The sequence below is a fragment of the Polypterus senegalus genome, chromosome 12 (genome assembly GCF_016835505.1).
Source record: "Polypterus senegalus isolate Bchr_013 chromosome 12, ASM1683550v1, whole genome shotgun sequence".
Lineage (NCBI taxonomy): Eukaryota > Metazoa > Chordata > Cladistia > Polypteriformes > Polypteridae > Polypterus > Polypterus senegalus.
In genome coordinates, this window is record NC_053165.1 from 60,667,467 (window position 1) to 60,683,370 (window position 15,904).

The window sequence follows — 15,904 nt, forward strand, 5'->3', positions numbered from 1 at the left end:
GCTTCACTTACATTGCCATAAAATCATAAATCAGATGTGGCTTTACAAGGAACATTAACCAAACACACAAGTTTGTTGTTAGATTACAGAAAGAACATTAATGGCACTTTTCAGCTCTGTGCTAATAAATCAGTAGGGATGTCTTCTGTTATAGGGTTTATTAAGTTTAAAAGACTTGTAGCTATTCTCACTGGTATAGAGACCCTGCCTTACTCCTGATGCTGTCATGTCCCCTAACTGAATAAAAAGGTTATAAAATACAGTAATGGAATACTACAGCATGTTTAGGTTAAGTACAATTTTAGAATTGTTGTTAAGATAATGATTAGTAGTTCACATGCAGTCAAATGAATGAAAACCAAAAGCACCTTATAGACCTATTCTGCAACAGCAGTAAAACATGCATTGCATGATGCACCATTAACAGAGATACTTTAATGTTATTGCCAGTTACAAAGAGGATTTTCATTTGTACTTGTGACATTTAATTAATAACTCTGCAGTATGCTCATATGGGGCAAACAAAGCATTTTCTGATTATGTGCAGGAGGGCTGTTACCAATCATCAGAAACCTCACAACACAAACATTAAACTTCTTATAGCACAAGTAGGTACCTTAAATTGATAAAGTGAACACTAATGTTGCAGATTGTAATGTTGGCTTATGTAGAGCTCATCTGAACATTGAGTCAATATGAGCAGAGTGTAAAGAGTTCCTTTTATGTGATTCTTTTTCTTTCAGTGGAATTTTGAAAAGAAAAAATAAATAAATTTTCAGTGTTATTCATGCAAAACCTAAAACAGTACGATATCGTCCCTAGAGTTACTGGATGCCTAAATTATGCTGCGAGCCAATAGGAACCAATTAGCAGGATGGAATGAAAAATGTTGGCAATAATACGGTCACCCGAAGTTGAAAAACAGCGTAATGCGGTCAATGCTGCAGACAAAAAGAAAGAAAAGACATAAAGAAAAGCAGCAGCAACAGCCACGGAAGTGAATGTCAGTCAGTGACAGATCGCTACTTGCCTTTGAAGGGAAGCGTTTCAGATTGATGGGTACAAGTATGCACATTGCCAGTGGTTCCCACACTGCATTTTTAGGAGGACCCCGTTGGCATTGAAGTGCTGTCGAGAATTCTACGGAGCATAGCCAACGTGCTTCTCTGGGGTTCAAATGCCTGAAGGAAGATGACATCTGTTCTAGGGGGGCTGCTGAAAGCGCCGTGACGCAGAGTTGGACACACACGCACACACACAGAGAGAGAGAGAGAGAGAGAGAGAGAGAGAGAGAGAGAGAGAGAGAGAGAGAGAGAGAGAGAGAGGAGTGTCAGAAGGAGCAGAAGCAACGCTCACTGCAGAGCACAGCGTATGAGCAGCTAGCTGGGCTCTGGCTCTTATCCCAAAAGCAGTGCCTTTCTCATGAGCCCACGCAATTGAGGAGCTGGGGATCGTGACATCAGAGAAGCATTAGGACCGTACGCCGCTAATTTAGCTACCGGAGGAGGGTAACTGCGGATCATCGCACTTACATCTACCAGGATGACGTTCCATTCAAACCAGTACACCCAGTAAAATAGTTGGAGGTCGAGGCATCAGGTACAAGAAGCATGTCCAACATTGATGTACAATAGAAAAAGCTGGGGTTCAGTGTATCGGCTACCAAAAACAGACTATTCTAAACCACCCACCAGTGGTAAACAGCTGTGGCAAGTGGCATTATATCCAGTTCACATAAATACGACCACAAGGATAAAGACTGGAAGATCTGCTGTTCCTTGGAACTTCAGTATATTTTCCACTAGAGTGACAGCGCATGTTCTCTCTGCACTTCACTCCAAAAGGATTGACCCCAACAGAAAAGACTTTCCAGCTGGATTGTTGTTCGTTATCAGTAGGATCAAGTGGATAGTTTGCCAGTGGCACGTTTTGCGCACTCTTATCGGGGATAACCTCTTCACGTTCTTGCTCAGGCACCGTGGAATATCTGGAGCAGCGCAAATCCTCTCTAGTCCTGTACCGACCCTTCCCCTTTTGTGCGAGTTTGGGAGCAGTCACTGCAGACAGTCGGGAAACTGCGCTAGACCTTTCTAACTGGATATCTCTGAAGGCGCTTTCCAGGACTTTTCTCACCTTGCCAAACAGGGTATTTCTTCATTGCCATAAGCCATGAACACGTTGCTCCCCCTCAGCTCTTGGATTCCATGTGTTTTTTCTTTGTTCTGTATGTATTGGCAGGTTGGAACTGCTCAAACAAAAGGTAGGCGACTTTTCAATTGTTTTTCTTTTGAAGAAAAATCAAATATAATTTTAGCGGGTTAATTCGAACGAAATAATAAATACACCATCAAAATGAATAAATCCTGATCGTTCCCATTCGTTTTCCTGATTATTTTTCGCTTCTATTACTGCTTTTTGAGACTCAAGACTTTTATGATGATATCAGCTAGACTCATATCAAATATTATTTTGGGCGTCGTATAGAGCCCAGTATTTACAGTTTCTATGATAATTGGGCATATATGCATAAAAGTCATCCAATGTCACTTTAACTCTAGACTTTCAAGTGGTACTGGCGACTTTGCCAAAAAAGAAAAGGACTACAGGAGGAACAGACCTTTTTAGTTTCAGCTCTAAGCAGGTAGCAAAAACCTTAAAACTAGAAAGATTTTTTCTTTCTATCTCATTTGACATTTCTTGGTGTCTGTGTCCTACTGAAGAGGAACATTTGTGCCACTGGGTAAGAGCACACCAGACAGCTCTTGGGTAATTGGAACCTATGTCATGAAATTGTGTATATATTCCAAAGGACAGGTTTTCAATATTTTAAAGTATGTTATGTTAAATTAAAATACACAGTTTTCTTTTTGCAGATGCTGCATTGCAAACCACATTTAAAAGCCATCTTTGTTCAGAAAGAAAAACTAAATTTGAACTGCTTTAATTTTAATTGTGTGCTGTATGTTGACCTTAAATTCTCAAAATCTATATTGCTGACAAGCTTTGATGGCTTTGGTCCGTTTTATTAGTCTTTTTGTCTCACATTGTTTAAGCCAGCTTTCCGTGACAGGAATATCATTTAATATACTTATGACAGCTTTTATTTACTGACACATCTGTACATTGTCCATTTTGAGTTTATCAGCTTCCAGTAAATTCTTGGACACAGATAGATATACAGTAAATGGCAGGTATGAGAAGACCCTCTTTCAGGTTGGCAGAAGGACTTACAGAAACACACCAATACAACTTACTGACTGATGGACTTTGAATTTCCTGCACATTGGGTTATGACTGTGGACTCGGCTAATTGACTGCACATGTCACTTGGAGGTGTCATCTTAATTTCCTATGACATAATGATGTGTCATTTTTTATAACTTCTCATTCACAGGTCCCTCTGAGACAAATACTTTACACATTGAGGAGGTGCCTGGATCTTTAAGGATTTCACTTTTTACTCTTGTGGGTGGATGAGAGATCCCCAGTGACTTATAATAGGCACCATGCTTTGCAGGTGGCTGATACCGATAAAGTCCCACACAGCTAGGACACTAGAGCAATGCCAGTAATCAGTGTTGGCCTTCTTTTTCAAGATGTGCCATCCTACACCCATCTTCTGGGCTTTGTCTCTACACTCACTTCCTTTAACACCCAATGGGGTTTTAACCCAGAGAGGCATCAAATGCAAAATGAGGACTTCTACAATTGCAATGTATTAAGATCACTACAGCACACAAATTTTACCAGGCATTAGCTGAGTTTAGCCTTTACTATCATGGAAAAAAATATCAACACAACAAAGGTTGTTAAATGAATGATGACTGATACATATAGACTAACAACAAAACATAATACATGCTGGTCTGATTTAGGAAGTGATTAAACCTGTAATGTCATTTCAGCTCCAGTATTACAAAGCAAATAAAAAATAAATTTAACACCTGAAATATGAATCATGCACAAGAATCAGTGTTTACAAATAAAAGCAAATTCTGTCAACAGTACTGGGCCATCTTAGTCCCCCAATTATGATTTTAAAATTGACTAAAGCCTCTCATTCACCCATCTTAGTGACGGAGCTATGCCCCATTATACGGAGACATGCAGTACTATCGGAATATAGCATATGTGTACTCAAAGCGAACAGATCCCTTCCCCCAACAAAATGCTGGAACCTGTGATATGTCTTAGAGACTGCAGATAAAGGCCACCAGCAGTGTGCCATCGATTACTGTTTAGCGTGTGCAGGTATTCATACCAAGGACATACAAAAAGGATGTCAGTTGAAATGCTGGTTCCCTACTGCTGGAGTTTAATATAATGATTTCCAATTAAAAACTGTTTGGAAACAGATTTATGACTATTATTGCTGTTAATACTATAAGGATCGTTCAATGGCCTTGTGAACAGAACAATATCTCTGCAAAATGTAGTATGAATCATTTGCATTTGTATGACAGTTCATTATTCTTTGTTAATCATCAAATCAATCACTGTTCTAAAGACGCAAGATCACAAAGCTCTACTAAGTGCTTATGTATTGTGAACACCCAATATGTAAAGCAAAGCAAGGAGATAAAAATAAAACAAATCAGTAAAGATGAAGTAGATTTTAAAGAGGTGAGGTACTACAGAGTGACAAATCAGATTTGTTGCTTGACAGTTTTTCTCTTGGATTAAGGCAGAATGGCAGGGTGATAGCTTGCAATTCACCCTTAAAGCTCTAGGGGCCTTGTCTATGAAAGCATTTGTGGAGTTTGCTCATTCTGTGTCCATAAGTGTTTTCTCTGCATATTCTGTTTTCTACTCACATTCAAAATATGTAATTAAGGCTGATCCAGGGCTCCAAACTGGCCCAGGCCAAGTGTCCATACCAAATGGGAATCCTGTGTAGGACTGGTTCCTGCATTGCATCTGTTGCTACCAAGTATAGGCTCCAGCCTTCTAGGACTCTGGAATTAAAATAAAAATGGATGTTTCAGTTTTGGGAAAACTATTGTATTAAACAGTCTATAGTTTACCCTGCAAGTTGGGCTGGAAGCAGGTTAATGGCATACCCAGGACGACGCAATTGCAGGTTAAAGACCTTGCACAAGGGCCCAAAAGGAGTGGAATCAGGGCGAGAGCCTCCATTAGGGCAAATAAGGCATTCACCTAGGGCACAGATCATAAGGATGGAGGGAACTCAGTCACACGAGTTAGCTACCGAACAGTTGGTTGGCATACTAATAAGCTTGGCCTAGGGCATAATAAATATATATCTTCATCCATCCATGTGTTCTGGCTGAATGTTCTAAAGTCATCTGTTTACAAGGCTTATATGTATAGATTTACACAAATAGTTTTTTTTTTTTTTTACATTTTTTGATTCTGTGAACCCAGTGAACAAAATATCAAAGGGCAGGGTGGTTTATTTTAAATAAATGCCATCAGCACTTGCAATTTACCATAGATTGTGTTATAAAAGTAATGTGGTATAAAAGTAAATGTGTACCTTTACCAACACTAGAAGCAATGTACCCTCATAGTGAATAAGAATCCTCAAGACTGCTGTTTTGAGTCACAACTGGCTACCAACAAATTTACATGGTAGAGCTCCAAAAGCAAAAAAAAAACAACATATTGGTCAGTGAAGGAGTAATAGAATCATTCTTACACTAAAGCCAACCAGGGTCTTCTGCTTTACTTCAATGTGTACTACAGGTATGATACTCCATTTTTATGAAATGTCAAGAGGCATCTTCCAGACACTACTTTCTCGTTCTTTACAATACACTTACAACAAACCCAAGAAAATGTGAACCAGACGATAGGGATTATGAACCTGAACCCAGTAATATAATCTCCAGGATTTACTCAGAAAAATAGAAGCAAATAATAATTCTTTACATTTACATAGCACTTTTCATCCATCCATTATCCAACCCACTACAACCTAACTACAGGGTCACGGGGGTCTGCTGCAGCCAAACCCAGCCAACACAGGGCGCAAGGCAGGAAACAAACCTCAAAGCACTTCACTCTATATAGTGTCACAGTGATTAGCGCTATTGCATTCTTTGATGATTGAGTGTTCTTCTTATGCCTGTCTAGTGTTCTGGGCAGTCCAGTTTCTTCCCATATCCATAATACTTTCATATCAAATGGTGTCTCTGTATTTACCCAAACTATGTGTGGATAGATATAGATAGATGGATGTAGGCGTTAGTAAGCCTTGGGATAAGAAAGACATGCCATGCAGTGTTGGTTCATATACAGTAAACTTGCTAGTGTTAAATTACCTCTTACAGTGTTAAAGTAACCCTTAAAATGGTGTATTAAGGAAATATAGTAAATAGCATTGCCGATTTTGCTGTGTGCCTTGCACAATATGTCGCTGGGACAGGTTTCAACACTCCATCATGGAATAGGCAGTTTAAGAAAATGGATGTAATAAGCCTTAGAATGGTATTCCTTATTGGTACTATACAACAAATAGCTGGCTTCCTTTTTCTAGACAACAAATTCATCACAGACAGAGAAATGTATTTACGTGCATAATTGGCCATTCAAATCAGGCCACTGATAAGGTACAAAAATAGCTCAGTTACACTGTAGACAGTGCTGCAGAAGAATATAGCACTTCTTGCATATTTTGCTACTCTGTACTTCATTTGCCACAACCACAAGTATGGATTACTCCCTTAAAATGCGGACAACTTAGTCAAGCGTGTATATGCTTTGCAGGTTTGTGAAGGCTAGCAGTACTCATTTTAACAGCCAAGGAAAATCTGATAGAGACATGAGTGAGACAACTAAGGCTAAAATCGTAGGATATACAAGTAAAAGCAGAGTATTTGTAGTACTCATTCAGAGGCAAGGTTCTTTTTCTATGGCAGCTTATTAATACATCTGATTACCAAGATGCCCAGAGGAGGGTACCATTAATGGTTGCATTATTTGTCGATGTCTATGCTTCCATTAGCAGCTTCTATTAATGCCTAGACTGAAACAACTCTGCAGATGTCCCTCTCTTTATTCTCATGTTGGTTTGATGTCTCAAAAGAAGATGGGTTGTTGCTTTAAGCAGTTTACATTTTTTTAATCCATATCAAAATTGTATTGGAAAGAACTGAAAAGAAAAATAATTGAAATAGAAATTGTATTTTTTTCTTATGCATCTAATATTTTTTCAAATGCATCTCTCTCTTTGATAACATAAGGTTTTATTCTTTGGAGACCCAGTGCAGTGCTGCTCTTTTTTATGAAGTGTTCAAAAGAAAGGGACAAAGGGAGGCTTTCTCCTGGGAAGTGCCGTTTCCCTTCTTGGGAGTCTGCCCCACATACTTTCTTGAAAATCCCTTGGAAATGTCTGTCTCATTAATTTGCTTGTATCAGATGAAATGCCCGTTTTTGTTGCAAAAAGGAAATGGCATTTTATGGGGTTCTAGTTTGCTTCTTTCAATGAAATTAGAAATTGAGTTTTTAAGAAAATCGACCATTTGAAAAGTGCTTTTGGCGAAAAAAGCAAGAGTTATACATCAAGATAAAAAAACAATCCTCTGCTTTTATTCAGCACCCAGATAACACAACCCCCCGCAACGACTGAACTAATAATAGCGACTATCCTGAAAGGGCTTTGCTGTGCAGCAAGCTCTTTAAAAGCAAAAAACAAAGCAGAGGCGCTCTGACAGCACCTCTCTTGGGACAGCGCTCTGCCAGCAGCTGAAACGGTGTGGTGCTGGTTGTGGTCGAGGTAGAGTGTGTGTGCTTGTGTGTACTGAGAGTTAAAACACTGTTGACAATTTATTTTTTGGCATACTGCACACCGCTTGTTACAGGACCACAAAGGTACATAGCTTTTTCTTCGTGTCAGCATAAATTCTGCAAGACGAAGCTTGTGTCTGTGCAAAAGCGACGATAATTAATCAATACCAATCCATAATACCAATCAATAGATAAATATACCAAAAGGGAGCTTGTTAGCAATACACCGGGTTACACAAATGATTACTATTTGTCTAGCTAATCATACAAATAACCTTTTAACCTTCACCACATAAAATATGATCATCCTGACTTCTCAGATGCAGTTAAAAGGTGGGCTGGTTAGAATTAAATCGCAAATACCAGGTAAATTAGTGCACTGTAGTGTCCAGTGAAAGAATAATAAGCGCATGTAAAATATCACGGCAAATAGGCCAAGCTTTTTCCTTTCCCTTATTGTAATAATCATGTTTCAAGGAGGGTACAGATGAAATAATCCATTTTAATAAACTTAAAAGCGAATGCATTCACTACTACGTTCTCTAAACCATCTTCTTGAGTTGATCCGCTTTCGAGATTTTTTTTAAAGTTCTTTAATATGTCTTTGTACTTTGCATTTTTCTTATTGATATATACAGTATACAGTGTGTATGTGATATCATCTCATTTTATTTTAAAACTCACTTTTATCCAGTTAAGACTCGCCTAAGTCTGACCCTATTCCTCAAGGCGGGAAACCGTCTTCACCGGGCTCCAGATAAACGTTTGTGTGAAACTTAAAAGATTAAAATTGCACCAACTTCCTAACCTTATCTGCCGTTCAAAATAAGTATTTAACAAATACTACCATTTATGTTAGGATTTAGTAATATTGTGTAACTCAACGTTTCAAATTGCAGCCTTTTTTCTAACACGAGTAGTTTTTTTATATTTAGGAAAAATGCGTATACTGTATTCAATGAATTCCGGAGGGCACCGAAATTTAAAACCAGTCTGTATGAAGGATGTCACAATGTAAAAAAACTAAGTAGTTTGTTCCTGAGTTTCAAGAAAGGGCGTAAAACCACACGTACGCCTGGTACCAAGCAATGTGGAAATCTACACATTCTCCATACTAGTTAAATACCTATTGCAGAAGCTCCTTTCCCCCTGCGTTTAATCGACTGTATGGTATAATCTTTCGGCAGTTACAAGAAAAAGAAATAAATAATAAATAACACAAGAATAGGTAAGACTAGCAAGACTTCAAACGTTTTCATGTAAAAGTATCGCTGTGTCCTTATAATCATTGTGAGAAGTGGATTTTTACTTTCAGAATTTCTTATACGACGTATCTAACCTTCTCATTTTACGTCTATTTAATTCGCTCTCTCCCAAAGTACTTCAGGCATAGAAGAAAAGGGGAGGGGCCTAAGCTTTACAAGTTTGCAGCGATGTTCTATGCGCACTGCAGTTTGCAACTTTAAAATTTTTAAAATGTTTTCAGTAAACAATTCAAAAGTTGTCTCAAAACGTACGAAATACGTTTGCTATAATTATAGAAATTATAAATAAAAGAAAAGGCTTGAACCTGCCTGGTACGCTACTAGATATATATCATAAAGGAAAACAGAACAGAACAGTAGTCGTGCCGTTGTCAAGAGGATTTTTGCAGGACCACAACAAGGCCACGATGATATTCTGATTGGCCAACTGCTCTGCTGCTGTCTCTCCACTGCTGCGGCAGCACATCGTCTGTCTGCAATCTGGTCAGTTAGTGGTATATATAATGTGATAGTAACATATAAAAGGATTATAAATTGCAGGACTACTTCAGGCTGCTCTGACACTCTCTCTCCTGTTTCAGCATAACCCTTTAATTTGTCGGGGTGCCCAGCATCGCGCCGCCTTCTCTATCCTCTGAACAAACAAGCATGCATTTGGTGATAACTATCTTTCTCATGTGCCCTCTAATCTTGTCGTTTCGGAGTGATTTGCATGAGTAATTATCATTCAAATGCTTTACACGTTCCCGTTAATGCTGCTAATGAATGCGGGCGCGAGTGTCAATGTCTCTGCGCTGCGTGCCGCCAGAATCCCAGGGGAAGCGCACAGTGCTTGTACCTCACTGAATTTGCTACTCGTACAAACAAACAAATAAGCAAACATAGGTAAATAAATACATAACCGAATTTATAAATGAATAAAAATTATATCCGCCTGCGTAACAATAGATCAATTCTATCCTACGATTTGCCAAGGAAATGAGAAAGTCTTTTTTTCTGTCAAATACGACCTGCAGGAAATTGAGGTGACGAGCCATCCATCTTCTCCACAGAGACGTGAACATAATTTAATTTTTCGGTAGTGTTTTATTGGCTAGTTCGTTACTAGTGTATCTCATGTATTTTATTCTTTCTATACGGAACCTGCATTTCTCCAAACAAACTGCAAATTTGTTCATTTCGGGCACCGGATTTCATCGAATTTCTGAGCTTTTTAGTACCGCTTTTAGTACCGGTTTTATGGAAAGTAATTTTAGGCTTTTAATTCAAATCTTGATAAAATGCAGTTTACTAACATCACCGCCTTACGAACATTCAGATCAAAAATCAATCAATTAAATCCCAATCAATTTTATTAACTGCCATATAAGGACCCTGTATTGCCCAGACAATTTAAATATGAGTAGTAAAATTATATTCAAATTGTACTACAAATGAAAATAAAACTCTTGTATTGGCCTCCGTTAGACGGAATTTTGAAAAGACCTGGTAAATAGAACACAGAACAACTGGCTGTTGCAACAGAGAAATCAATTTAAAAAGCAACTGTGACACAGTAAAGCACTTTCAAATCCATTTTTGAGTAGTAATTCCCCAAAAAGCTAGATTAAATAAAGAAGGTTGCTGAAACTTTTCCCAGCAATGTAATAGTGTGCGAAGACATCTCATGGTTACAACTCATCATATGTTGTTGATCGTATATATTATAGCTCAGGTTTCATCCTCCAGGTTAGTACAGTTTATGTGCAATATATAATCGGATCCCAAAAGCGGAGTGATCTGAGCTATTCTAAGTAAGTGGACTCTGTGCTAGTACAACTTCACTTTAACCTTTAAACATTTGTCTTGCATTAACTATAACTTTACATCAGCTTTATCTTGATTTTCTTCTTTCCATGTTTGTGGTAAACTGCATCAAAATAGCACTGCATTTAGACAGAAGTTTTGTCATTTATTTTACATCATAGGAAAATGATATTTTTGACTCCTGTGGGCTACACATCACATCCTTTGAATTGGTGGTTCACAGAGGGTTACATTGTTCAGTGTTAATTCCTAGAGTGACATGAAGAGACAGAATACTCTGATCCTCTTCAGGCGGAGTGTTGTCATCAGCACATCCACAACAATGATTTTGCCTATACCATTGTGTTCAAAGTGTTTCATGACAACTTTCACAATGTATATTTCACTATATAAGCAATTGATATATCTAAGTTGACTTTGAAAAAGTATTTTTTTATTTAATCTTTAATGGTAGTGAAAGGTTACATTATCAAGTTGTAAGCTACAGTGACTGGAAACAATCATCTTACATTTACAGCTACTACAAGTACAAAACCATGAGAGAAAAAGAGCAGACAAACCACTTCTTGGCTTTATACCTCAGCAGATGGCCAATGAGCTCTGTGTGGGCCATACACTCTAACTATTGAGCATAAGTTCATGCTGGATTTTTCAGCTCAAGGTATATTAGGGGTCATAGTTTTCAGCCTCATATTCTTTGTGCCTGGAAGCATGTGTACTCCTTATTTGTTGCAGTCTCTTTATTTTCAGCACTTCAGCCCACACTCCCCCACACCTTTCTATATAATTTTAATAACATGTTAACAGCCCCAGGCAGCAGATTGCCCCCAAAATGTCAGTAACATGATTTAGATGAAAATCCTTGTGAAATATGTCCAAGCAATTGGACAGCAAGTGTCCAAATAAAAGAAGCACTGACTTTTACAAGTGCACTGATGAGATGGACGTGCCACCATTTATTATTCAATCTTCTGTTTTGCAAGTAATTCAATAGTATTTGTTATTCCGTAGCTGTCGTCACTGATCTGCATGCATGTGGCTGATGGAGCGGCTGTGTCTCTCCCTCAAGGTCATGTATTCCAAGTGCCAGTGTGCTCCTTGAATTAGGTCACATTCACTACTTGGTCCTATAGATTTTTGTGGGGGCAGGATTGTATATTGCAGATGATATTATTATGGTCACATCTGAAAATTAAACTGCCTGCAGAAGATTCTGGCTCACAATTAAGTTTTATTGGTTACATCTTTTGAGACACTAGCTCTGGTTAATATGGGTCTCAGCTACTGGTTTGTGAGTCATGCTTTTAAAGAAAACTGCTTAGTTGTCTCTTCCACATGCTCCAGATATCTATTTCAGATTGATCAGCCGCTTCATGCCAGTGTCTAGACATAAAGCATTTGGCAAACTGAGACACTGAAAATGAATAGCTGTGAAATATTTTTCTATCACTGTTCATAGGTCAACAAATCTATTTTGTTGCACATTAATGGCAATAAATGCTGTCCTACTGAACTTTGAAGGTTTTATATTATACCTTAAAATGTAAGATCAAAATACAAAAGATTAAATCCCATCAGAAATGTCTTTTCCATGTTGCAGATGAAAAATAGATCAAACTTTAAATTGCTCCTCAACACAACACTTTCCACAAGTGTTTATTGTGCAAAGCACTCAAACCTCCTTATAAAGACTGCTCTGGTTCCTTTTGCATAGCAGGTGTGTGTCTTGACCACCCTGTCTAGATGACTGATCCAATTAAATCCCCAGGAATGTACAAGTCAACACCAACTACACCTTTCAACATTAGTCCCATTATTCCCAAAGGCTCCCTGGCATGCCAAACGTCCAACTTCTTTCTCTTGGTAATAATCAGTTCCAGGTGGTCCTCCCAGCTCCATATGACAATGTCTGCCACCAACTTTCCATACTCCTCCACTGTTATGTCCAATGTAAGGATGTTACAAGAATGGTATCAAATAGATTTTATAATGAGCAGTAGAGAATGTAACAAATGCTCTGAGCACTAAGTTGTGAAATCAAAGTTAGTGTGCAAAATCAAAAGATATAGCTGAAACAAAAGAAAACTGAAACTAGAAGGCTTTTCCCAAATGTATTTATTGTGAACACATCTTGTAGGGTTTTCCATTTAATTGGTCAGAGTTGGTCTTAAATTGGTCATAAACAATGTTTAATGTGTATGGACATTTTGTATATCATGCCTGCCACGATGACAAATGCTCTACATGCCTAGCATAATCTCACAGCATCAAGTACATTGAATGGTGGCACCCCTGGAAGAAGAAGACAACCCTTACTCGCGCACACACACCACAAAATGGCACCCCAATAACATGACCAAGGATATAATAAAAAATGTAAACAATAAAAATAAAAATTGCAAAATGCAATTGGTATAAACTAAAGAATGTTTTGTTAATGAAATCCTCCTGTTCATTACTGGATGACATACATGGTTAAAAAAAAAAAAATAGTGTATAGGTTAAAGAGGAAGGGAAAAGGATATTTCCTATGGTGCTCCTGAGTTGCTGACCATCACTTCTTACACACAGTTCTGGAGCCTCAGAAACTGTCAGTTATACAGTCCATGATCCTGGACCTCAGAGGCTGGATTGTGCAACATGTAGTTGCATGCTAAGCTAGTGGTTAAATCCCAAGATGAACTAAAGGAATGTTGCTGTTACGGATGGAAAAAATCAATATATTGGGACTCCTGAGTTAAAGAATTTAGGGAATTATAAGAACACTGCAGAGCAATAACATTTGCACAGTGTCTTAGAGTGAATGATAACTGTTCCCATCTAGTAAAAGGCAATTCTTAAATGTTGCGGAAATTCTTATATATGCAGGTGTTCTAGTAGGAAAAGCCTGGTTGGGGTCAGCACTCTTCTTCAAAGTCAGTGAATTCTGGACTGTTTTTTTTTTTTTAAAAAAAAAACAAAGAACTGTAAAACACCTATAAACTTTACCCATGGGCTTGCTTGCTCTGCCAATTTGTCACATTCTTGACAATAGGTAAAGGCCCTTAGTGTCACAGTAACCTGTCTGCATCCTCACTGGCTGCTAAAGTATGTTGGCACAAGTAATATGGTAAAGAGTTAAGAATAATCCTGGCTATCACAGTGATGCAAGTTATAGAACAACATCTGGTTGAAAGCCACAGGATACCATTCAATAATGACTCATCGTAAAGACAAATGGTAGGTTGTACTGCAAACCACAGAGGGCAGACCCAATATCAATATCACAAACATTTTATTCAGTTCTCAAGCAGTAAAGTGAGTTTTACAAAGACCTCCTGTACTTAGCAGAATGTAATCATTGGGTTTGAAATGCCATCTACACAATTTAGTGTTCTTCTTTATTTTTAATCTTTACAGGCAGTTTCAAATTTTACTTCTGCATGTATTGTGCAAAAGGGCAAAAAGAACTTGAGATAATGACTGCAAAGTGAATCACACAAATAAAAGTGCTAATATAGTCCCAGGATTTTCTTTTAATCTGCAATTTTGTTGCTAAATGATAGTGTAGGACTTCTACTGAGCGGACATGAATTCTTGCCTGACATTAGATGAGCACATTATCGAGAACCCCTCACAATGTCTACAGAGGAAAAAGAAGGAAATATTAATGAGCAAGGTATTAAAAAGGGACAGTTTGTCCCTCTCATTTTTCTAATTTAAGTAGAAAGATTTGAAATATAAAAGAAAAATAAGGTGTTTATGTGAAGTATACACATTTAACAGTTCATTTGTATTACAGCTTATAATAATACAATGATGTTTTGCAGCATCAGATTGGACCACCTAATGGGTAAATTGTGCGGTTGGAAACAGACAGACCAATGGGGGCAGAGTTGTTTCTCTAGCTTTTTCTTTAGATGCATACAGTATTTTCATTAAAATTCACATGGAAGACAAAAAGTTTAAGGTCAGCAGGGCATTTGTAGTAAAAAAATTGCTTTGAGCAGTAAAAGGTGAAAGGGCTGTGTACACAAAGAAAATATACATTATAATGAAAACAAAACACAGCTATGGGTCTTACTTAACAAGATTACATATTTAGTCTCTCTGCTTCTATAGGCACATTGGAGAAGGTTGGTTAAGGGTTTAACAAACTCCCAGTGGGTGACACAATTGACATAGTGATAGGGAGGACAGGTATAGTGCATTTGTCTAAAGAAGCAGTCAGATTAATGTCCCTGGTCACCCATTTTCTCATATTGAACTATGAGTCAGGGGATGTCATTTTAAAGTAGATGTGAGGCAATAAATGGAACTGTACTTATAAGATCAGGCAAATCAATGTTTTCAGGGATTTCTAGGTCATACTGTTTGTAGTTTATTCATATATACCCACAAATACATAACATTGTATCACTTTTTTTTATAGTAATTAGATCCATGAAGCATCCAAATGATAAGAAAGCTGAAAATAAAAAACAAATGCTAGTTCCAGATACCAACTCTCTTAGGTCAGCTAGCTTCTAGTCCTGCCGTAGCAAATGCAATGTTTCAGGTTTTAGAATGCAACAATGGACTGACACTGGGTCAGTCAATTTAGAGAGCACATCGACTCCAAAGTCCAATTCCAAGATCAGGGAAATCAAAAAATAAAATGACAGCAACAGTTGCTCCCATCACAGTACTTGGAGAACAGACACATAAAATATATCATAGCAGTTGTTTTAACTTGATGTTACTATTATTAATATGAACAACCTTATCCACAAGCTCCAATACAAATGTATGTATGTTATTGTGAGTCTGAGTGGACCTCTCTAAATTAGTCTTGAATTAAAATTTTGAGTCTGAGTGGACCTCTCTAAATTGGTATGGTGTTTATTTCAGAATGTGTGGGGTACTATAGCTAACCGTTCTACCACATACAAAATCCTTAGGAACTTGTGGCAATAATACATACAATATGTTGAAGCGTGGAGAACAAGTAATTTACATGTCAGAAGGCGGATTTTAAAAATCAGCTCAGTTGTGTGCCAATTTAGTGGTTTTAAGACCTTGAGCTGCATAGTAAATATCCTTGTTTTTGGGTTTTCATTCAAGCC

The 15,904-nt window shown here is 37.8% G+C and overlaps 1 protein-coding gene across 3 annotated transcripts in view; it reads left to right on the forward strand.

Annotated features, from left to right (window-relative positions):
* Positions 1–1,323: 1,323 nt before the first annotated feature.
* The window catches only part of LOC120540725 (seizure 6-like protein), a 42,196-nt gene continuing 27,615 nt past the window's right edge, over positions 1,324–15,904 (forward strand). For all 3 annotated transcript variants that reach the window (XM_039771736.1, XM_039771738.1, XM_039771737.1), the window contains exon 1: positions 1,324–2,260. In XM_039771736.1, coding sequence (XP_039627670.1) covers positions 2,170–2,260 — 91 coding nt within the window. In that variant the 5' untranslated portion in view covers positions 1,324–2,169. The remainder of the gene's footprint in view (positions 2,261–15,904) is intronic.